This window comes from Phocoena sinus, chromosome 11 (genome assembly GCF_008692025.1).
Source record: "Phocoena sinus isolate mPhoSin1 chromosome 11, mPhoSin1.pri, whole genome shotgun sequence".
NCBI classification, from domain to species: Eukaryota; Metazoa; Chordata; class Mammalia; order Artiodactyla; family Phocoenidae; genus Phocoena; species Phocoena sinus.
The window spans coordinates 51621250-51644171 of NC_045773.1; the positions used below are offsets into that span (position 1 = coordinate 51621250).

The 22922-nt window shown below is 42.5% G+C and overlaps 1 protein-coding gene across 1 annotated transcript in view; it reads left to right on the plus strand.

The window, feature by feature from the left end:
- Positions 1–2573: 2573 nt before the first annotated feature.
- Positions 2574–22922, plus strand: part of SUSD5 (sushi domain containing 5) — a 35143-nt gene continuing 14794 nt past the window's right edge. The window contains exons 1-3 of the mRNA XM_032650208.1: positions 2574–2703; positions 11316–11493; positions 16616–16734. Of these exons, the coding sequence (XP_032506099.1) occupies positions 2598–2703; positions 11316–11493; positions 16616–16734 (403 nt within the window). The 5' untranslated portion in view covers positions 2574–2597. The remainder of the gene's footprint in view (positions 2704–11315; positions 11494–16615; positions 16735–22922) is intronic.

Here is a 22922-nt window from a genome sequence, read left to right on the forward strand (position 1 = left end):
CCCAGGAATCTGTCCAATAGCAAGCCAATGAGAAACCATGGCAAACTAATAAAGATAGGTCCTCAGAAGGAATGAACGTTTGGATCCCTCGCACCCGTTAAAAAAAGTCATGTCGGCCAAGGTGCTCTGAGGGTGGAAGGGAAATATTGCAATGATTATCAAATAATACCTCTTGGCCAGTTACGGGAGCAAGGATTGTGGTTTCTATATTTTATGATAAGGGTTTACTTTTCGCCATTTCTCTTTATGTGAAACAGCACTTAAGTGAAAATAACCAGTGATAGTGGTTAATATTACTGTTTTAGCTCCAAGTGAGACTTTGAATTGACATATTCCCAGATCATACAGAAACTGACAGAACTTTGTGCTTCCTCTGTTTTGTTCCAAATTATGTTCATCCAAATGAAAGAAGAGAATAAATGGAATGTGCTGGTTGTTTTCCAACTGCCTCTCCAGATCCACTCTACCCTCCCCTGCGTGACTCTGCGTCCTGGGAGAATGACCTCTGAGGACTGTGGCACCTGTGCTCCTTTGCCGTCCAGCTGTCAAATGGTTCAGCCACCAGGAGGCATCAGGAGGAATCTAAAGGGCAGAAGGAGAGAGAGATTGGGGTATTTCTTCCTCCCTCCCTCCCTACCATACCACTGGCAGCAACTGTGTTCCTCTACCTGTGGTTAACCTCTCCATTCAGGTAGCCCCTTTCATGACCATGCTCCTGCTGGATTTTGATAACACCTCCAACTCCCCTCATACCTTCAGGCCTCACGGTGGTAACCCTTCCTGCTGTTGACAGTCCCAAGGGCTTTACCGTCCCTTATTGGTTCTCTCAACCCTGCCCGTGTTTCTGTCTGTGGTCCTTTCATTAAACTCTTTTCTGTTAAACTTATTTACTCTTCAGGGCAAGAACTGAACTCATTACTCGTGAAATATGTGTAATTAAGGTATAAATAGCATTCAACAAAATGCACAGATTTTAAGTGTACAGTTTAGTGAGGTTTGAGAAGTGTATACACTCGGGTGACAGCCATCCTCATCAAGATACAGAATGTTCCCATTACATCAGAAGTGTGTTCCCATCTCCTCAAAGGCAACCACGGTATTGTTTCCACCACAGATTATTTCTGCCCCTTTGTGAACTTCATATAAAAATGGAATCATACAGGGACTTCCCTGGCGCTTCCACTGCAGGGGGAGCGGGTTCCATCCCTGGTCAGGGAAGTTCTGCATGCTATGCGGTGTGGCAAAAAAAAAAAAAAAGAGAGAGAGAGAGAGAGAAAGGAAATCATACAGTATGAACTCTTTTACTAAAGCTTCTTTCACTCATCATATTTTTGAGATTCATCCAAGTTATTGAGTGCATCAGTATTTCCTTCCTCTTACTGATGAAGAGTATTCTATTGCATAAACATGACGCCGTTTGTTTTTCTGTTCGTTGCTTGATGACATTTGGGTTGCTTCCAGTTTTTAATTATTGGGAATAAAGCTGCTATGAAATTTGGGTATAAATCTTTTTGTGCACATACGTTTTCATTTCTTTTGGATATACACCCAGGAGCGGAATTCTGTGTCTTCAAGGAGGTGTATTTTTAACTTTATATGAAACAGACAAACAGTTCTCTAAAGCAGTTGTACCAAATAAACCTTTAGAGCGTGCTATCTCTCCAAATCAGGACAGGGCAGGACGGGTCTGAATAAAGACAAACTTTAAAATTTCATTAGAATTCGGTAGTAATATCCAATTGACTATTCTGAAAGCGATCGTAGGCACAGCTCCTGAAGGAATCAATGCGTAGTTCCTGCAGGTGCCTTCTGCCCCCTCCCCTCCATTCTCAGCAATAACCAGGCTTTCAAAGGTCCCCTCCAGCCCAGACATGTGAATTCTCACTCCTCAGGTTACCAGCTAGCTGTTGCAAGATGAATAGTTAAGTAAATTAATTTACACTCACATGTGAATGATTGTCAGGCCTTTTAGGGAAGGGGAGTCTCGCTATTCCGTGCGTTTCACTCCTCAGAGTGAGGCTGGCAAGTTAGAGCTTCCTTTTTCGTAAAAATGTTCTTCCTCTACAGGAGGACGCGAGCTGCAAAGTCAAGAGTCAGAGCACAGAGTTAGGCATCAGTTTTTTCACGGTCCTCCCGGAGCGGGGGTGTGTGGGGTGGGTTGGCCTCTCAGACTGCGTCACCCTTTCGCAGAGGGTCCCCAGGCAGGCGGGGGTTCCCTGCAGCGGGCTCTCCGTTCTCCCCGCCTCCACGCGCCCTTCCCCTCTGCCCCGGAGGCACCCAGGGAGCTCGCCGTTCGTTCGGCTCAGCCTCTTTTGGCACCGAGGCCCCCAGGTGCCCAGCACGAAGGCGGAGCCCGGCTACAGCCGCCTCCCCGGCGCCGAGTACTGGACACCCTGGGAGCTCGGGGCCCCAGCGCTGCGGATCTGGCATCCCCAGCCTCCCTGGCTCCCCGCGCTCCTCCCTGTCTGCGCGCCGGGCGCGAAGCCTGCGACGCGCGAACAGAGCACAGCACGAGGAGCCGAGTGGCGTGCGCGGCGCAGTGGCGCGGGCACCCCCGATTGCGGCGCAGCCAGAGCCCGCGCTCCAGCCACCCGCCCATGGACGCCCGGACCATGTCTGCCAAGGGACCCGGCTCCCGCACCCGGCTCTGGACGGCGGCGCTGTTCCTGCTCGGCCTGCCAGGGCTCTCCGTGCGGGCGGAGGGTGAGTGTCTGGGGAGTGCCCGCGAGGCGGCGGGCCCGGGGTGGCGCGTGGGTTCTCAGTGGGGAAAGTGAAGCTCGCCGGGGCTGCCCCCTCGGACGAGCCCGGAACACTATCAGCCTGGGAGGAAACAAGGAGCGCAGCTGTCCTGCGACCCCGCCTCCCTCTTGCAGCTCACCGAGTCCCCGCGCGCCCAAACGCCCCCACAGGGCCCCTGAACCACTCCTTAATGCACAAGAGAAAGCCTGTGCTTTGGTCCTGCAGGCCCACCTCTAGCTTTCCAAGATCTCCTTGAAAGGTCTTTAAAATGAAATCACGTCTAGGGTGCCCTGGAACCTCCTCTGCCGAGACATAATTCCCCACGTCTATTAAATGTGCTCCGAATGGCAAGGCCAGTGATTACAAGATTCCCTTGGCGTTTTGGCTTGGTCCGGGAAGATCTGAAAGATGAGTGGAAATCAGCTAGGCAAAAGAGAGGAGAGGGTCTTGGGGAGAGGAAATAGCACGTGCAAAGGTCCTGTGAGTCACAGGGGAAATGGGATAAATGATAGAGTGGCTGGAGCGGAAAGTTCAAGGTGAGGCTCTCCTTTGACAAAAAGCTAGACAGGGCTTCTCTGGTGGCGCGGTGGTTAAGAATCCGCCTGCCAATGCAGGGGACAGTGGTTCGAGCCCCAGTCCGGGGAGATCCCACATGTTGTGGAGCAACAAAGACTGTGTGCCACAGCTAGTGAGCCTGCATTCTAGAGCCCGCAGGCCACAACTACTGAAGCCCGCATGCCTAGAGCCCAGTGCTCTGTGACAAAGAGAATCCACCGCAATGAGAAGCCCGTGCACCACAACAAAGAGTAGCCCAGTAGCCCCCGCTCGCAGCAACTAGAGAAAGCCCATGCATAGCAACGAAGACCCAACACAGCCAAATATAAATAAATGAAATAAATACATTTAAAATATAATAAAAACAAAAAACATTTTTAAAAAGCTAGAGGAAATAGGTAAGGACCAGATTTTTGCAGGTTCTGAGAATTGACCCATCTTTTGTTTGTTTTTTCAACCTGAATTCAGCTTTCAATACTTCCCTAAACTTAGCAGGATCACAGCCTTAGATCAGCTCAGTTTCAAAAAGCTAATTCAGCTGTGTTTTGATTTTGGAACAAAACCCCGTTGACTTGGTGCAGAAGGATCTAAAAGAAAAGAAGCTAGCATGTTCCCACATCCATGAGGGGTTACTAGTAAATCCAAGCTTGGGACAAATTAGATTGATGAAGGAGAAAAACCCTCAGCTGATTTAGGATGCTTTGTATATTTTAAAATGTCATCGCTATTTAGCAAACAATATTGGGTGCAGAGAGAAGATTTGACAATAAGAAGCATGATGGTTAGGGAAAGGAGAAAGCAAGGGAAAAACCTCCAGATAGTAGCTTAGAATTTTGGGTTCTCTTTGTCCTAAGTGCCAGCTTGTAGAACTCTTTCCTCCTAATTAAGGATGACTGTCTTATTTCTCCATATGCTCAGAGAGAGTGTTAGAGGGGAAAACACTGTTAACTTTAAAGGCTCCTAGTGATCACTGTTAATTTTTAATTGAGATAAAATTCATGTAAAATTTACTATTTTAAAATGCACGATCCAAGTGTTTTTAGTACAGTCATCAACCATCACCACTCTCTCATATCTGAAAATTTTCATCACCCAAAAAGAAATCCCATACCTAGTAGCCGCCAATCCACTGTTAATTCTTTTTTTTTTAATTCACTTATTTATTTATTTTTTGGCTGCACTGGGTCTTCGTTGATGTGTGAGGGCTTCCTCTAGTTGAAGCTAGTGGGGGCTACTTCGTCGTTGAGGTGCACAGGCTTCTCATTGCGGTGGCTTCTCTTTGTCACGGAGCACTGGGCTCTAGGCGCACGGGCTTCAGTAGTAGTGGCACTCAGGCTCAGCAGTTGTGGCTCGCAGGCTCTAGAGCGCGGGCTCAGTAGTTGTGGCTCACGGGCTTAGCTGCTCCGCAGCATGCAGGATCTTCCCGGACCAGGGCTCGAACCCGTGTCCCCTACACTGGCAGGCAGATTCTTAACCACTGCACCACCAGGGAAGTCCCTGTTAATTCTTTACCGTAGTACTTTTTGGCCTGACATTGAGTCATGAAAATTAAGCTGATTTTAAAGAATGCAAGTAGAATAAATTGGAGCTAGTATTAACCTTTGAACAATGTATACTATTGTACCAATTTTAATTCCTTTTAAAGAAATATCTCTGCAACCCATGAGGCTTTAGAGTTTCACCCCACTATAACTGCTGAAGTGGAATGCCAGATGGATATGGATCAATATTTTATGTCTATCTGGCTTGATGTGGGTCATAGAAAATTTAAGACAGAAATATCGTTGGATAAGGAGAAAGTAACGACAGCACCAGGCATATTTTCTTGTTAACACTTGGCCAGAAGTGCCTCCGTTTCTCCCTTCTCCTTTCCTTCTCCCTTCTTCCGCAATGGAGAACTATAGGTAAATTTGCTTTCAAGAAACTCCATTTGCTGAGCTCCAACTTTTATAATAGAGCCATTGAAGAATTAGAACCTATTTATGAAAGGATTCTTTTCTTTACTAAATATATGCTTAACTACCACTTTTCACATTTAGGTATTTATGTGCTACAGTGATGGAAGGAGGAAGAAGAAATGTGCAGCTAAACTGATGTGTTAAGACATTTGAAGAGAGAATTTGGAGTTATTAAAAATTCCATAGACTTATTCAAAAATAAGTCAAACTCAAATGAAAAACATTTAGTTTTACATTGGACTAATTAGATGTGTATCTTATACATAAAAAAGACCTGCTACTGTAATTTTAAAACACTTTTGAAACAGAAAAATCTTCGCATTAACTGAATGCAAATTAACTGTGTTTGGGTAAAGACTGCAGGAAAAGATTCATTAATTCAACAGATAATTTGAGTGTCTACCATATACTAGGTACTGTCCTTGCTGTTGAGGATAGAGCAGTGAGGAGAAACAGGTCCTTGCTATCAGGGAGCTTAAACTCCAATGGGGGAGAGAGTCATTAAGCAAATGATTATATGAATGAAATGTGAACTTGCGATTTTGATAAGTGATAAGATTAAAGGACGGAGGTATTATGAGGGCATATATTAGGAGATTTTTGACTTGGCGTAGGAGGATCTGAAAGATAAGAATTAACTAGGCAAAGGGGGGAAGAAAGAGGATCTGGATAGAGAATAACATGTACAGAGAAACTATGAGTGGCAGAGAAAGTGGGACATGTGTTAAGAAACAGAGTGACTGGAGCCCAGAGTCCAAGGTAGAAGTAGTTTGAGATGATGCTGGGGAAACTGATATGGGGCCAAGTTTTATTTTAATCCAAAAAAGAGAGACTGATCAGGTTTGCATTTTGAGAAGCTCACCCTGAGAGTAGGAAGAATGGATGGCACTAGGGCAAGATTGGATGTGGAGAGACCATGTAGGGTGCTATTTCACTTGTGCAGGTGAGAGAGGATGGGGGTGGAGAGGAGGATGGGATGAATGGAAAGGGTCTGGACTGAAAAGAAAAATGTGAGTCATCCATGTCAAGATGGCCTTTGAAACCATGTGTGTAAATGGAATCCTAGGGAAAAGTTTTACAATGAGAAGAGATGACCTACTTAATTTCTGCACAGGTTTTTGTCACTTAAGTAAAAATGTTTTACTGCAACCTTGCTGAACTGTTCTAGTAGTTTTTTTAGTGGATTTCTTAGGATTTTCTATATGCAAGATCACGTCATTTGCAAATATAGCTTTACTTCTTTCCAATCTGGATGGCTTTTATTTCATCTTCTTGCCTACTTGCCTTGGAGAGAACTGCCAGTACAATGTTGAACAGAAGTGGCAAGAGCAGACATCCTTGATCTTAGGGGAAGGTATTCAGTCTTTCACCACCAAGTGTGATGTTAGCTGTGGAATTTTTGTAGATGCTCTTTATCAGGTTGAAGATACTCCCCTCCCTTCTTAGTTTGTTGAACTTTTTTTTATCATGAAAGGGTACTGAATTTTGTCAAGTGCCTTTCTGCATCTATTGAGATGATCATGTAGTTTTTGTCCTTTATTCTACTGATAAGTTGTATTATATTAATTGATTTTGGGATATAAACCAACCTTGTATTCCTGGGATAGATCCCACTTGGTCATGGTATATAATTTTTTTTTTTATGCTGCTGGATTTAGTTTGCTAGTATTTTTGTTGAGGACTTTTCTGTCTATATTTATAAGAGATAATGGCCTGTAGTTTTCTTTTCTTGCGGTGTCTTTTGTCTGGTTTTGGCATTAGGGCAATTGTGGCCTCATAGAAAAAGCTGGGAGGTGTTGTTCCCTCCTGTTCTATTTTTTAGATGAGTTTATAGAGAATTGTTATCAAGTTCTTTTTAGCTATTTGGTAGAATTCATCAGTGAAGCCATCTGAACATGTGCTTTTCTTTGTGGGTAATTTTCAATTACTAATTCAATCTCTTTACTTGTTAAACGTCTATTCAGATTTTCTATTTCTTCTTGAGTCAATTTCAGTAGTTTGTGTCTTTTTAGGAATTTTTCCATTTCATACGAGTTACCTAATTTTTGGCATACAGTTATTTGGGGGTTTTGGGGGGGATTTTTGGCCATGCCGTGTGGCATGTGGGATCCTAGTTCCCCAACCAGGGATGGAACCTGCGTCCCCTGCACCGGAAGCACGGAGTCCCAACCACTGGACAGCCAGGGAAGTCTGGCATACAGTTGCTTATAGTAGTCCTTTATAATCTTTGTATTTCCATACGGTTGGAGTAATAACTGCCCTCTCATTCCTGTTTTAGTAATTCAAGTCTTCTTTTTTTTTCTTGGTCATTTTAGCTAAACGTTTGTCAATTCTGTTGACCTTCCCAAAAACCAACTTTTGGTTTTACTGATTTTCTTTATTGTTTTTCCTTCTCTATTTCATTAATTTTTGCTTTAATTCTTATTATTTCCTTCTTCTGCTTGCTTTGGGTTTAGTTTGCTCTTCTTTTCCAGTGTTTTCCAACAGGTCAGGATTTTTTTTTTTACATTTTTATTGGAGTATAATTGCTTTACAATGGTGTGTTAGTTTCTGCTTTATAACAAAGTGAATCAGTTATACATATACGTATATCCCCATATCTCTTCCCTCTTGCATCTCCCTCCCTCCCAACCTCCTTATCCCACCCTTCTAACTGGTCACAAAGCACCGAGCTGATCTCCCTGTGCTATGCGACTGCTTCCCACTAGCTATCTATTTCACATTTGGTAGTGTATATATGTCCATATATACACTACTACTCTCTCACTTTGTCCCAGCTTACCCTTCCCCCTCCCCGTGTCCTCAAGTCCATTCTCTAGTAGGTCTGCATCTTTATTCCCATCTTGCCCCTAGGTTCTTCATGACCTTTTTTTTTTTTTTTTAGATTCCATATATATGTGTTAGCATACAGTATTTGTTTTTCTCTTTCTGACTTACTTCACTCTGTATGACAGACTCTAGGTCCATCCACCTCACTACAAATAACTCAATTTCGTTTCTTTTTATGGCTGAGTAATATTCCATTGTATATATGTGCCACATCTTCTTTACCGATTCATTGTTGATAGACACTTAGGTTGCTTCCATGTCCTGGCTATTGTAAATACAGCTGCAGTGAACATTGTGGTACATGACTCTTTTTGAATTATGGTTTTCTCAGAGTATATGCCCAGTAGTGGGATTGCTGGGTCATATGGTAGTTCTATTTTTAGTTTTTTAAGGAGCCTCCATACTGTTCTCCATAGTGGCTGTATCAATTTACATTCCCACCAACAGTGTATGAGGGTTCCCTTTTCTCCACACCCTCTCCAGCATTTATTGTTTGTAGATTTTTTGATGATGGCCATTCTGACTGGTGTGATAGGATTTTTATTTGAGATAATTTTTCTTATTTTAATGTGGGCATTTATAGTTATAAATTCCCCTCTATGCAGTGTATTAACTGCATCCAATAAGGTTTAGCATGTTTTGCCTTCATTCATCTCAAAATATTTTCTAATTTTGTGATTTCTCCTTGTCTCATCAGTTATTTAGAAGTGCTTGGCTTCATTTCTATTTATTTATGAATTTCCCAATTTATTTATGTTATTAATTTCTAATTCTACCCCATAGTAATTAGAGAAAATACTTTGTACAATTATAATCCTTTTAAATTTATTATGGCTTATTTTATTGCCTAGCATATGGTCTACCCTGAAGAATGTTCCACGCACACTTGAGAAGAATGTGTATTCTGCTGCTGTTGGGTGCCATTTTATACAATCAATGTTCACTTTTATTTAACTGTGTATTGATTTTTTTCCCCCTTTCCATTCCATCTTGCCTCTCAAATAATTTTCTTTCTGCCTGAAATACTTCTTTTACTATTTCCTACAAGGAGGATCTGGTGGTGGCAAACCACCTTGATTTTGGCTTATCTGAAAAAATACATTTGTTTCATCTTTGTTCTTTGAAATATATTTTCAGTGAGTATAGAATTCTAAATTTGCAGCTATTTTTTGCTAGTAATTGTATTCTTGCTTCCATTGCTATTGTTTTAGAAGACAGCAGTCAAACTGCTGCTACTTTGAAAGTATTCTCTCCCTTCTCTCTATCTGCTTTGATAATATTTTCTTTGTCTTTACCATTTTGCAGCATCACTGGTATATATATATACTTATAGATATTTTTCATATTGGGATTTGTTGTTGAACTTATCCAATCTATGTATTGGAATATTTATCATTTCTATAAAATTCACAGGCATTTTGTCTTCAGATATCACTTCCACCTCAGTTTTTTCTCTCCTCTCTGGGAATTCTGATTAAAGTATATGTTAAGCCTTATTCTTGGGACTTCCCTGGTGGTGCAGTGGTTAAGAATCCACCTGCCAATGCAGGGGACACGGGTTTGAGCCCTGATCTGGAAAGATTCCACATGCTGCAGAGCAACTAAGCCCATGCGTCACACTGCTGAGCCTGTGCTCTACAGCCCACAAGCCTCAACTGCTGAGCCCACGTGCCACAACTACTGAAACCCATGCGCCTAGAGCCCGTCTCCACAACAAGAGAAGCTACTGCAATGAGAAGCCCATGCACTGCAACAAAGAGTAGCTCCTGCTTGCCACAATTAGAGAAAGCCCACACGCAGCAACAAAGACCCAACGTGGCCAAAAATTAATTAATTTTTTAAAAATCCTTATTCTTTCCTTCATGTCTCTTTATTATCTTAATATTTTCCATCTTTTCTTGTTTCTTTACTACATTTTGGATGATGTCTTCTGATTTCTTTTTTTTTTTAATATTTACTTATTTGGTTGTACTGGGTCTTAGTTGAGGCAAGTGGGCTCCTTAGTTGCAGCAGGTGGGCTCCTTAGTTGCAGCTCACAAGTTGCGGCTTGCCAGCTCCTTAGTTGCAGCACATGGGCTCCTTAGTTGTGGCATGTGAACTCTTAGCTGCGGCATGCATGTGGGATCTAGTTCCCTGACCAGTGATCGAACCTGGGCCCCCTGCATAGAGAGCATGGAGCCTTAACCACTGAACCACCAGGGAAGTCCCCTTCTGCTTTCTTTTTCAAGATTAAGTTCTTTGTTTAAACGTGTCTGATATTCAGCCAAAAATATTTATTGCATTTTAAATTTATCATTGTATTTTTAATTTCTAGAAGTCCTATTTTGTGCTTTTCTCAGATCAGCTAAGCACTTTTTATCATTTCCTATTCTTTGCAGATATTTTCAAATTTGTCTTTTATTTCTTTAAATATAGTAATCATGACTGTTCTACAATCTGTGCCTGTTAATACCAGTATTGGACTTATTTTTAGGTCAGTTTCTGCTACATGTGGTATCTGTTGCTTCTCACTCATGGTGCCTTGTTTCCTTGTACACTTCACTGTTTTTTACTTCGGTGGTCATAGCCTTTGAATAAGTATTTGTATGGGATCTCCTGAAGCATAAAATGAAGGGGTTTTTTTCTCCAGAGAGGAGTTAGTTACAATTTTTCCTATCAGGTGTCTGAATAAATGTCAGTCTCAGGCCACTTTAAGCTAAATCCATGGCTTGAAGTGTCTTAGACATAAATTTTTGTTAGAACTACAATTCCAAATCAGGATTAGCACTTGGCCTCCTAGCACCAAGACAGCTCATCCAACAGTTCTTGAGAATAAGGGAAGGGGATATTTTTTATCCTTGTTCACTCTTATCTTGAGACTATATATATGTATACCGTGTCTTCTTTACCCATTCATCTGTTGATGGACACTGAGGATGTTTCCATGTCTTGGCAATTGTAAATAATGCTGCTAAACATCTTTTTAAAAGGAAGATTTGAAGGGCTTATCCAGATAAACATGCGAGAACAGGCAGTTAAATTTTTTTTTAAGTTAACAGGTAAAAATAGATTCAAACACCAGTGTAACTGTCATCACAGTCCAGGGACAAATGCAGTGAGGTAGTTGCTGCACTTGTATCTTTAGGCAAGTGGGAAACTACAGTTCTGATGGGCATCTACCAGAGGGTGAGTTTGCTGAGACTAAATTCCCGTGGATCCTAGAGTCAGCCTGTGTCCATGCTTGTCCTCACACAGGGAAGCTCTTTGTGCTGGAGTCTCAGAATGGCTCTCAGGGCCTGGAACTAGAGGCCGCTCGGCTTTCCTGCAAGAGCAGAGGCGCTCACCTGGTGTCTGTGGACGAGCTGCGGAAGGTGGTGCGGGACTGTGCCTTCTCCGTGTGCACCACGGGCTGGCTGGCGGACGGCAGCCTGGGGTAAGTCAGGCCACCTGGGGGCTCTCCTGCCAACTCACCCCACCTTACCATCAGGGCTGATACGGGGCTGAATAGAGGTGCCAGGATAGACAGAGTGCAATGAGCTGTGGCTTCCAGTATATTCTTATTTTGAGTTAAATATAAAAACAAAATGTTAAACAAAATATAAAAACAAAAAATGTTAATAAAAACATTTTTCTGGAGTTCTGTCACAGTTTTTTCCTCTTTGTTATTCTGAATTTCCTTTTAAGTTACAAAAGAAAAAAATGCTTGTAAAAATTTCAAATAATACAGATATATATAAAGTGCAAAGTGAGTTTCTCTCTTCTTCCCCACCTCAGAGGTAATGACTCTTAACTATTTGATATATATTCCTTATCTCTTTTTCTCTGTGGATATTCATCTGCATCCATAGGAAGAGGAAGACGGTATTGAGGTTTTAAAATATAACCACGAGGGACTTCCCTGGCGGTCCAGTGGTTAAGACTCCGCGCTTCCACTGCAGGGGGCACGGGTTCGATCCCTGGTCAGAGAACTAAGATCCTACATGCCCTGTGGCGTGGCCAAATAAATAAAAGTTGAGAGTCATCAGATCAATTTAAAAAAATGATAAATTTAAATAAATTTTAAAAAATAAAATAAAATATGGCCACAAATTCTTTCACATTGCTCCCATTGAGAAGTGGGGTTTATGTCCACTCCCTATGAATCAGGGACAGCATAGTACTGCCTCGACCAGTAGAATACAGCAGGAGTGATACTGTGTGACTTCTGAGGGTAGGTCGGAAAAACCCATGGTCAGATTTCCGGGGACACTTACTTTTGAGATGCTATCTATGAAGACCTAGGAAGCCCAGGCCACATGGAAATGCCTTATGTATGTACTCTCACCAATAGCCCCAACTGATGTCCCAGCCGATAGCCAGCATTAACTACCAGAAATGTGAGTGCAGATGCCTCCAGGTGATTCTAGCCCCCAGCTATTGACCTAGGCAGCCTGTGAGTCTTTCCAGCTCAGCCTTAGACATTACAGAGCAGAGACAAGCCTTTCCCATTGTGCCCTATCTGAATTCCTGACCCATGGAATCCTTGTGGAGAAGTAATTCTGTGGCCAGCTAGGAGAAAACATCCCATTAGTGCTGTTAACTACTCCATTAGTCATAAACAGAGAAGGCAGGAGCCACTCCACGTTTTCCTTCATGCCACAGGAATGTGAAAGAACAAATGGGCTCCAAAAACTACTTTGCTTGATAATGACCCTGAAGGTGTCTGGCTGGGAGATGGCCATAGAAAACACATGCAACCATGTTGATTCACATCTCCAAAGGTGCCACGTGTAAAGGCAGCAATTGAATAAAGAGAACAAATGAGGTTACTTCCAAAGCTTTTCAGTGAATCTGCAATTGTAGCCCTCTCTGCTTTATATTTCACATCCAAGTTCCTAAATAGACAAAATATGTCCCACGTATGCATGTTTCCATAACGTAGTCAAGTGTGGATATTTTTCATAACTCTGTCACTATCATTATATCAGATAACCAGGGTATTCTAAAGACTCTAAAGAGCCAGCTTGGAGCCAGGCTTAGGTCTCCCAGGCATTACAAATTGAAACTGAGTCATTGGAAAGGTTTATCCTCTCTGGGTTTCCTGTAAGGTGTTAAGACATGTTAGTGGATCTCTAACTTGCTTAGATGCTATTTTTGTTGTTGTTGTTGGCCACACCGCACAGCTTATGGGATCTCAGTTCCCTGACCAGGGATGGAACCCCAGCCCTCAGTAGTAAGAGCGTGGAGTCCTAACCACTGAACCACCAGGGAATTCCCTTAGACGCTATTTCTTTAAAGTAAACACACTTACTTGATATATTTACTACATGACATTAAAATAGTGTTCCATGTTAATGTTTCTGGAACCAAGAAGTATCTGACCATTAGTATGGACATTTCACTGTGCATCTTTCCTGCACAGCTATCTCCCCTCCCCACCAAAAACTAATTATTAAATGCATGGCGCATCTTGCAATTGATGGCATAGTAGCTACATAGATCTGATCTGTATCTCCATGACTTTATATTCAGTACATACATATATCTAGAAGATGGAGATCTAGAATGGTGAATCTAGAATTCGGGGCTATTTGTCTTCTGGGAGCTTTTACAGATTTCATAAAGCGTGTTTGAAAAGCTGAGAAGCGACTTATATAGCCTCATAGGACTAGGAGAACAGAGATTTGAATTCAGGTTTTATGTATGTGGGGGCCAAGGGAATCCTTTTGCTTAGGGTTGGAACACTGAAGGGCTGTACCCTAGGAGTCATAGTAAACTGGAACAAGTACACAGGCCCTCAAAGGAGCTGCAGCATAGCGTCGAATCCTCTGAAGCCATGAGTTTGGATTGAGATGATACTAGAGTTGCAGTGTTCCAGATAGGTAGCAGAACTGATTTTAAAAATCTTCTCTGGAGGAAAATAATATTATCCTAGACAATTTATTTCCACAAACTATTTTAGCAAATATAGGATCTGTCAAGCAAAATAAAATAACCAGTCACATAAGGAGACAAGGCAACAAGATAAAAATAGCCAATAGAAACTCTAGATGTTAACACTGGTAGATGCAAACTTTAAAAGAACTCTTTAAAATGGTCAAAGATACAAAAGACAAAAGGAGAATTTTGGCAGAAGATTGAAAAGTATAAAAATAACCAAATGAAAACTCTAGAAATGAAAAATACAGTAGCTGAAATTAAGAACTTAATGGATGGATCTAACAGCTGATTTTAAGAGTCAAAGAGAAAATTAATGAACTGGAAGGTATTTCAGAGGAAGATGTCCAGAATAAAGAACAGAAGAAAAAAGGATGAAAATATAGAAGAAAGGGTACAAGGCAAAGAAGATGCATGTAACTGGAATTCCAAAAGGAGAAGAGAAAGAAGACAAAGCAAAAGCAATATGAGACTTAGCTACAACCGTGGAAAAACATCCACGCACAGATTCAAGAAGCCCTACAAAGCCCGAGTAGGATACATAAAATAATTTCACGACTTGGAACGACATGGTAAAACTGGTAAAAATCAAATATGAAGAAAAACTATTAAAAGTAATAATAAGAAAGAGTACCTTCAAAGGAGCAACAATAAACTGACAGTGAAAGCCCCAAGACTACTGAATGAGGCCCTCAAAGTGCTGAAAGGTAATTACTGCCAACCTAGAATTCTATACCCAGCGAAAATATCTTCCAAGAATAAAGGTAAAATAAAGAATTTTCAGACAGACAAAAGGTGAGAGAATTCATCATACATGATCTGCACTAAAAAAAAACCCAACACTGAAGGGTGTTCTTCAGGCAGGAGGAAAATAATTGCAGGTGGATGGCTGGAGATGCCAAAAGGGATGAGTGGAAAAAGTAAATATGAGGGTGAATTGGAATTATGTACAGATGGTCCCTGACTTACGGTGGTTCAACTTACAATTTTTTCTAACTTTATGATGGTGCAAAAACATTATGCATTCAACAGAAACTGTTCTTCAAATTGTGAATTTTGATCTCTTCCCAGGTTAGTGATATACTGTCTGATACTCTCTCATGATGCTGGGCAGTGAAGTAAGCTGCAGCCCCCAGGCAGCCATGTGATCATGAGAGTAAACAACTGATACACTTATAACCATTCTGTACCAAGACAACCATTCTGCTTTTTCACTTTCAGTACAGCATTGAATAAATTACATGAGATATTCAATGCTTTATTGTAAAATAGACTTTGTGCTAGATGATTTTACCCAGCTGTAGGCTAAAGTAAGTGTTTTGAGCATATTTAAGGTAGGCTAGGCTAAGCTCTGATGTTCAGTAGGTTTTGTGTGTTATATGCATTTTTGACTTACCATATTTTCAACCTACAATGAGCTTTTGGAGATATAACCCTGCTGTAAGTTGAGGAAGATCTATAATTATATAAAGCAGTAACAGTAATACTAAACACTAAAAAATGGTATATCAGTCAGGAAGTGTTTTAAGTATGTTAATACATAGTATTTTAAATTGTGTTGTTAGGAAAGAGAGTAAAAGTAACATTAGGGCTTCCCTGGTGGCGCAGTGGTTGAGAGTCTGCCTGCCGATTCAGGGGACACGGGTTCATGCCCCGGTCCGGGAAGATCCCACATGCCGCGGAGCAGCTGGGCCCGTGAGCCATGGCCGCTGAGCCTGTGTGTCCGGAGCCTGTGCTCCGCAACGGGAGAGGCCACAACAGTGAGAGGCCCATGTACTGCAAAAAAAAAAGTTAACATTAAATTTTAATAAGTCAAGGAAGAGTGTTATAACCTCTGTGGTAACCACTAAAAGAATAGTAAAAGAACATATAACTTCCAAACCAATACAGAAGAAAAAGAGATTGCCAAAAAGGAATTCAAACAATCAAAATATGGGAAAGAAAAGAGAGGAAGAAAGGAAGAAGAATGGGCAGAACTAATAGAAATATGGCAGATTTAAATTCAAAGAGATGTTATTAAATTAAGCAGATGTGATGCTCTAATTAGAAAACAAGGACCATCAGGTGGATTTTTTAAAGTTCTACTATTTGCTGTTTACAAAAGATATCCTTAAATCATGGGGCAAAAATAAATTATAATGGAAAGTCACATATATGTAGAAATGAATGATACTAAAATATAACATACTCAAACTCATGGGATACCACTAGTGCTATACCTGGAGGAAAATGTAAAGTGTTAAATGCTTGTGTTAGAAAAGCAAAGAGGCCGAAGGTTCATGAACCAATGATCCATCTTAAGAAATCCGAAAATAACAGCAAAACAAACCCCCCAAAAAGAAGAGAACTAATAAAGAGAAGACAATTTTATGAAATAAAAACCAAGCATATACTAAAAGAGATCAACAATGTATTGCCCCTTAATCTTTAATTGATCTATGTGACCTCAACTCAAGCACCACCTATAACTTCCTGCTTTTAGACTTCTGGGGAGAGTATTGATACTTTATCATATGGTACTTTCAGCCAAAACTCCTGAATCAGGAAAACCTCTGCTGATTCAGAGCTGACAGCAGAAAAGAATTCTTTCCCAGTTTTGGTTAGTTCTCCTAACCCAGTGTCTTCTTTGTCTGTTTTAGGACAACCATGTGTAGCAAGGGGAGTGGTGAACAGCAAATCATGAGAGCTGTCGATGTGCGAATTGAAAGCAACCCAGTTCCTGGTGGCACATACAATGCCCTGTGTATTAAGGATGAAGGTCAGTGCCAGAGCCTTTGTAAAGGTTTCAGAGGGTGTGCTCGTGGGGGCTGACCTCTTAGGTTGTGTCCTAGAAACTGACCTTAAGATGAGGATTCACTGAACATCATGAATCAAGAAGACTTCCAAAGAAAAGCCAACACGGCAGTGGGGACGTGGACAGGGAAAGGAAGGCAATGGTGCAGCACTAAGCAAAGTCCACAGTGGCCGTGAGGCGGGGGGGTAACTTTGGCTCAATCCTGCAGGGAATCTCTGGAGACAGTGACCACAGGTCACCACGGTTTCCTGATCAGGGGTGAGAGAACAGGGGTATTGATACCACTGAACTTGTCAGTCATTGTTTAAGGGCTGCTTCAGGGAGATATAAATTCCCAGACTCTTCTGGTTTTCAGTGTGCTCAGACAAAGGGTTATGATAGCTGAGTCACCCTCCAACAAAGATGCACAGATGATCACCCAGAGCCCCTGTGCGTGGGAATGGTAAAGGGATCTCGGAGATACGGGCAGACCCCTGACAGCATGTGCTGCAGCTGCTGATACCACTTACCCTTTGGTCTGTCTTCATGGTGGAAATTTTTCTAAAAAGAAAAAAAAATCCTTTTTTTCCCGAAAGGAAATTTATAGGATTTAGGAAACTGCTCCTAGAAAGAAAAATACAGCTTCCTTCTGGGAAATCAGCTGAGTGGTGAGGAGAAAACCATAAGGGAGTGTCCAGGGCAGCGTTTCATGTGCACTGGAAAAAGTACACCTTCGTTATCAGAAATATATGCTGCTGAAAGGGAATGTCCGTGAAAATGGGGAGAAAGCGAGCTGCTTACTCATCAGTCATAGAAATCAGCACAGGAACTGCCAGGCTGCACACTGGTCTCATCTGGGAAGTTTTAAGAACTACTGATACCTGGGTGCCAGCCCTAGAGATTCGGATATAAATGTTCTGGACATTGGGTTTTTTTTAAGCTGCTCAGTGACTATAACATGTAGCCCAGTTTGAGAATTAGCTCTCTAATGCAGAGTTTCCCAAAGCTCTCTGATGATGAGAAATACCAGATGAACTTATTAGAAATGCAAACCCTCAGGCTACATCCCAGAGGCACCAAATCCCAATCTCCAGGGAAGGGGTCAGAGGAGTTGGTAAATCAAAGAGCCACAGTGAACCCCACAGCCCTGGCTGGTGCTTGTTAGATGTTTATTGGCGGTAGGCTTCTCTGCTGCCATGACATCTCCCTCCAGGAAGGGTTCTACATTTGCTGACTGCAGTCAAGCAACTGAAAGATGTGGCCATGGAAAGCCCTGGGGAGAACAACATCCATGGTTTGTTTTTTAGAAAAAACACATAAGTAAATGAAAACGATCCTTTGAATCTCAAACATAGGAAAGGTTCAGATCCCTGAGGGAGACAGGACAGAGCCAGAGGAAAACCAGCATGACCTTCTTTCTTTAGTGATCTCAAATGGATATGTGGAGCTTCTGAGTCTGATCTCTTTCCTCCCATGAACAAGAGGTAGCAGCTAGCTTTTGCTGTGTAACATACCACCCCCAAATGCAGTGGCTTAAAACAACTGTTTGTTTAGTTCACTATTTTGGGGAAAGGGCAAAAATTTGTGTTATTCTTCTGGCCTCGGCTGGGCTCATTCACGAGTCCGCAGTCAGCTGCTGGGTAGGAGCCTTGCTTCTGGGTGTTGGCTGGATGTTGACTGGGGTGATGGGTAGGGGGCAGGCACTGAGCCATGTGTTCCTCATCATACAACAGGAGATCCTGGGCTTTCCACCTCACAGGCTTCAAACAGGTTGTTGTGTATGCAAGTGTGTGCCCCTTTGCCCACAACTGTAGTGCATGAAGCCAGAGGTTGGAAACATCTGTTCACATCCTATAGGGCACCAAGTTTAAAACCATGACAGTGACTCCAAAACTGAGTTATTGCCAAACCAATAAGATGTGCCTCCTGATATACTGCACTCAGAGGAGCACAACTTCAGCTCAGTAGTATTCCTGCCAAAAATGTGCAACCTGAATCTAACCATGAGGAAGCTTTAGCCAAACTCAAGTTGAGAAACATCGTACAAAATGACTGGCCTATACTCTTTTAAAAATGTCAAGGAGGGCTTCCCTGGTGGTGCAGTGGTAAGAATCCGCTTGCCAGTGCAGGGGACAAAGGTTTGAGCCCTGGTCCGGGAAGATCCCTCATGCCGTGAAGCAACTAAGCCCGTGCACCACAACTACTGAGCCTGCACTCTAGAGCCCGCGAGCCACAGCTACTGAAGCCCGTGCGCCTAGAGTCCATGCTCCACAGCAAGAGAAGCCACCACAATGAGAAGCCTGCATACCATAAGGAAGAATAGCCCCCACTCACCGCAACTAGAGAAAGCCTGCATGCAGCAACGAAGACCCAATGCAGTCAAAAATAAATTAAATTTAAAAAAGGAAAGAGAAAGAGGGAATTCACTGGCTGTCCAATGGTTAGGACTCCGCAATTCCACTGCAGGGGGCGCAAGTGCGATCCCTGGTTGGGGAACTAAGATCCTGTAAGCCTCGTGGTGCAGCAAAAAAAAAAAAAAAAAAAAAAAAGACAAAGAAAGGCAAGGCAACTGTTTTGGATTAAAATAGACTAAAAAGACTTGACAACTAAATGTAATTTGTGATCCTAGATTGTATTTTGGACCAGGAGAAAACAGCTATAATTGATGAAATCTAAATATGGATTTGAATTAGATAATAGTAATGTATCAATGCTTCAATTCCCTGATTTTGCTAACTACTACAGTTATGTAAGACAATATCCTTGTTCTTGGAAATATATACCAAGGTTCTTAGGGACAAAGTGACATCATATCTACAACTCATTCTCAAGTGGTTCAGAAAGGAATTACAGGGACTTCCCTGGTGGTCCAGTGGTTAAGAATCCACCTTCTAATGCAGGGGACATGGGTTTGATCCCTGGTTGGGGAACTAAGATCCCACATGCCGTGGGACAACTAAGCCCACACACTGCAGCTAGAGAAGCCCGTGTGCTGCAATGAAGAGCCTGTGTGTTGCAATGAAGCAAAGACCCAGAGCAGACAAAATTAAAAAAAAAAAAAAGAATTATAGATATACATATTCATATATGTATACATACACGTATGTGTTTATGTACGATATATATTTTCTATATATATATATACATATCTATATCTATCTAGAGAGAGAAAATGGTAAAGCAAATGGGGCAAAATGAACACACATTAGTAAATCTGGATAAAGGGTTTATGGGAGTTCCTTATTTTTTTAATTTTTCTGTAACTCTGAAATTATATGAAAATGAAAATTTCCCCCCAAATGATCTACATACTCCTCCCAAAACAACAACAACAACAGGAAAGCACAAAACAAAACAAAGCAAAAACAAAAACATGAAGCAAATCCATGATGCCTATCAGCTTATGTAAGGACTGATGCCATTTTAGCAAGTGAGCCCTGTGTGGGTGTCTTTGAGTCAAAGCACTCAAGAGCCCCGCATCCAGGGCAATTTGCCTGAGCCTAGCTTGCCCCCCTCCCCTCCCCTCCAGGTCAACATGGAGAGCTTGCGTGGGGAAAACTGGAGTCTTGGTCCAACGGGGCCTAACTTATGAGGAGGCTTCAGATGGGTGATGAAGGGGCTCAGGAATGCATGCCGAGGTGGGATTAGGGTCAGAGGGCTGCTCTCTCTCGGACTTTCCAGAAAAGCAGGATGGATTCCCCATGATCCCTCAGAGAGACAGCCCTGTCCCTGTTCCTCTGCCTTTCCTTCTTTAGAAAGAGCATGTAAATGGCTCCCAAATGGCTCTTCACTTTTCCTCAGGGGAGCCTTGTAGACAGTCAACCAGGGATTATCACAGTAAGTGAAGTAAGTCAGACAGAGAAAGACAAATACCATATGATATCACTTATATGTGGAATCTAAGATATGATATAAAGGAACTAATTTACAAAAATAAAAACAGACTCACAGACTTAGGAAACAAACTTATGGTTACCAAACGGGAAGGGGGGTGGGGGAGGGGTAAATTAGAGATTATTAGCATATACAAACTGCCATATATAAAATAGCAGATAAAAACTACTACATATAGGGATTTCCCTGGTGGTCCAATGGCTAAGAATCCGCCTTCCAATGCAGGGGACTCGGGTTCGATCCCTGATCGGGGAACTAAGACCCCCACATGCCGTGGGGCAACTAAGCCCGCACGCTGCACCTACTGAGCCCGCGTGCTCTGGAGCCCGCACGCCACGAATAGAGAGAAGCCTACACGCCACAATGAAAGATCCTGCATGCCACAACTAAGGCCCAACACAGACAAATAAATAAATAAATATTTTTTAAAAACCTACTACATATAAAGTAGATAAACAACAAGGTCCTACTGTATACGTGTGTGTGTGTGTGTATATATATATATAAATATATATATATATACATGAATCACTTTGCTGTACACCAGAAACTAACATAACACTGTAAAGCAACTATACTTCACCAAGGGAAATCTGTGTGCCAAAGGAAGGTTAAGAAGCCAAGAAGAGGCTCCTGGGGAGTGCACGTGAGGTCTGGTTCAGCAGACACCCAGGTGCAGTATCACCTCTAAGGGTTGCCTTTTTCCTGATGATGCTTCATTGCACCTAGCCCTGGGCTGCTGCTTCTCTTTGGCAAGACAGGAAGAATGAAGGGTGCTAACTCCAAAAATGGCAGACATGTGCCTCATAAAGAGCCCAGAAGGAAAACAGTCTGTGGAATGTTCAGGAAGCTGCCTCCTGTGTTTCTCTTTTGAAATAAAGTTCATCATGAATGTAGGCGTTTCTCTGTTTCCTTTCAGTATTTTTGTTTCACTGACAGTGAATTTCCAGCCCTGTGGTGACCTCACTTTAATAAGTGAAATTATTTTTAACCAACTGGATGCTGATGAAATGAGCTGCCTCCACTTGGGTTCTCTGGCTCTGCTTCTCTTGGCAGCTTGTCTGTGGAGTCAACAGTGTGGGGTCTGGAGGCTTCAGGTCTCCTCTCACCTTCTCCCTGTAGCACCCAAGGCTCACTAAGGGTGTGCTTCTGTTTCTCCCCGTCTAAGCCAGGGCTGGCCTGGCTGCTCTCCCCGCCAGCCCACCTCACCTTCTTAGCACTGTATTTCACCTCCCCTGCATACGTTACTCCTACCTGTATCTCCCTTAAAAATAGAAATGGAATGATTCCCTTCCTTTATGTCTTCAAGAAGAGAGGTGAGGGTCTTCCCTGGTGGTCCAGTAGTTAAGACTACACACTTCCACTGCAGGGGGCACAGGTTCGATCCCTGGTCAGGGAACTAAGATCCCCCAAGCTGCAGTGTGGCCAAAAATTAAGAGAGAACTGAATGCTCACCTCTCAGGTGAGCAGGAATTTTTGAGAGTAGCCACCTCCCAGATCTGCTTGAGGAGGCGCTGTGCCTCAAGATCAGCTTTGGGGAAATTCCAGCAACTATGGGAGACTGGAACCAATGAACTGCAATGCTTTGAGCAGCTGATAGAACTTATCCAGTTCAGGGTCTCCTGAGGGAGTGTGGAAGAGTCTGCACTCATTGCCATTGACCTGGCACTGGCCAATTTTTCATTTATTTGTCCAGGGTAATGCAAAGCAGGGCTCAGACTTGTGGGTGCTTCAGATAGATAGAGAGAGAGAGAGAGAGAGAGAGAGAGGACTCCTCTCCACCCTCAAAGAGTTGATGGTGTATAAGGACAAGTAAGAGATGAATGAGTTTCCATGGCACAGAGGAGGAAGGGAGACTTCCTGAGGCAGTGGCAGCTGAGGTGGAATTTGAAGGATTTTGTTCTGTGGGGATAATGGTTAGGGAAAGGAGAAGAGGACACTGCAGAGAAAACAGCTGGAGCACGGGCTACAAATCTGACATACCAGTGGTTCTGGGGAGACTAGCTCTGGGTGAGCCCTTGTCCTAGTGCTTCAGAGAATGAGTTGGGTTTGGAACATCCCTGGGGGCTCGAGTAGCTGCTGGGCAGCCCAGATAATCCCACTGCAGTTATTCCCAACTTGATCTATAGATTCAATGCAATCTCAGTCATAATTCCAGCAAGTTATTTTGTGGATATGAACTAATTCTATAGTTTATAGGGAGAGACAAAGACCCAGAATAGCTAACTCATAATTCAAGAAGAACAAAGTTGGAGGACTGACATGACTCAACTTCAAGA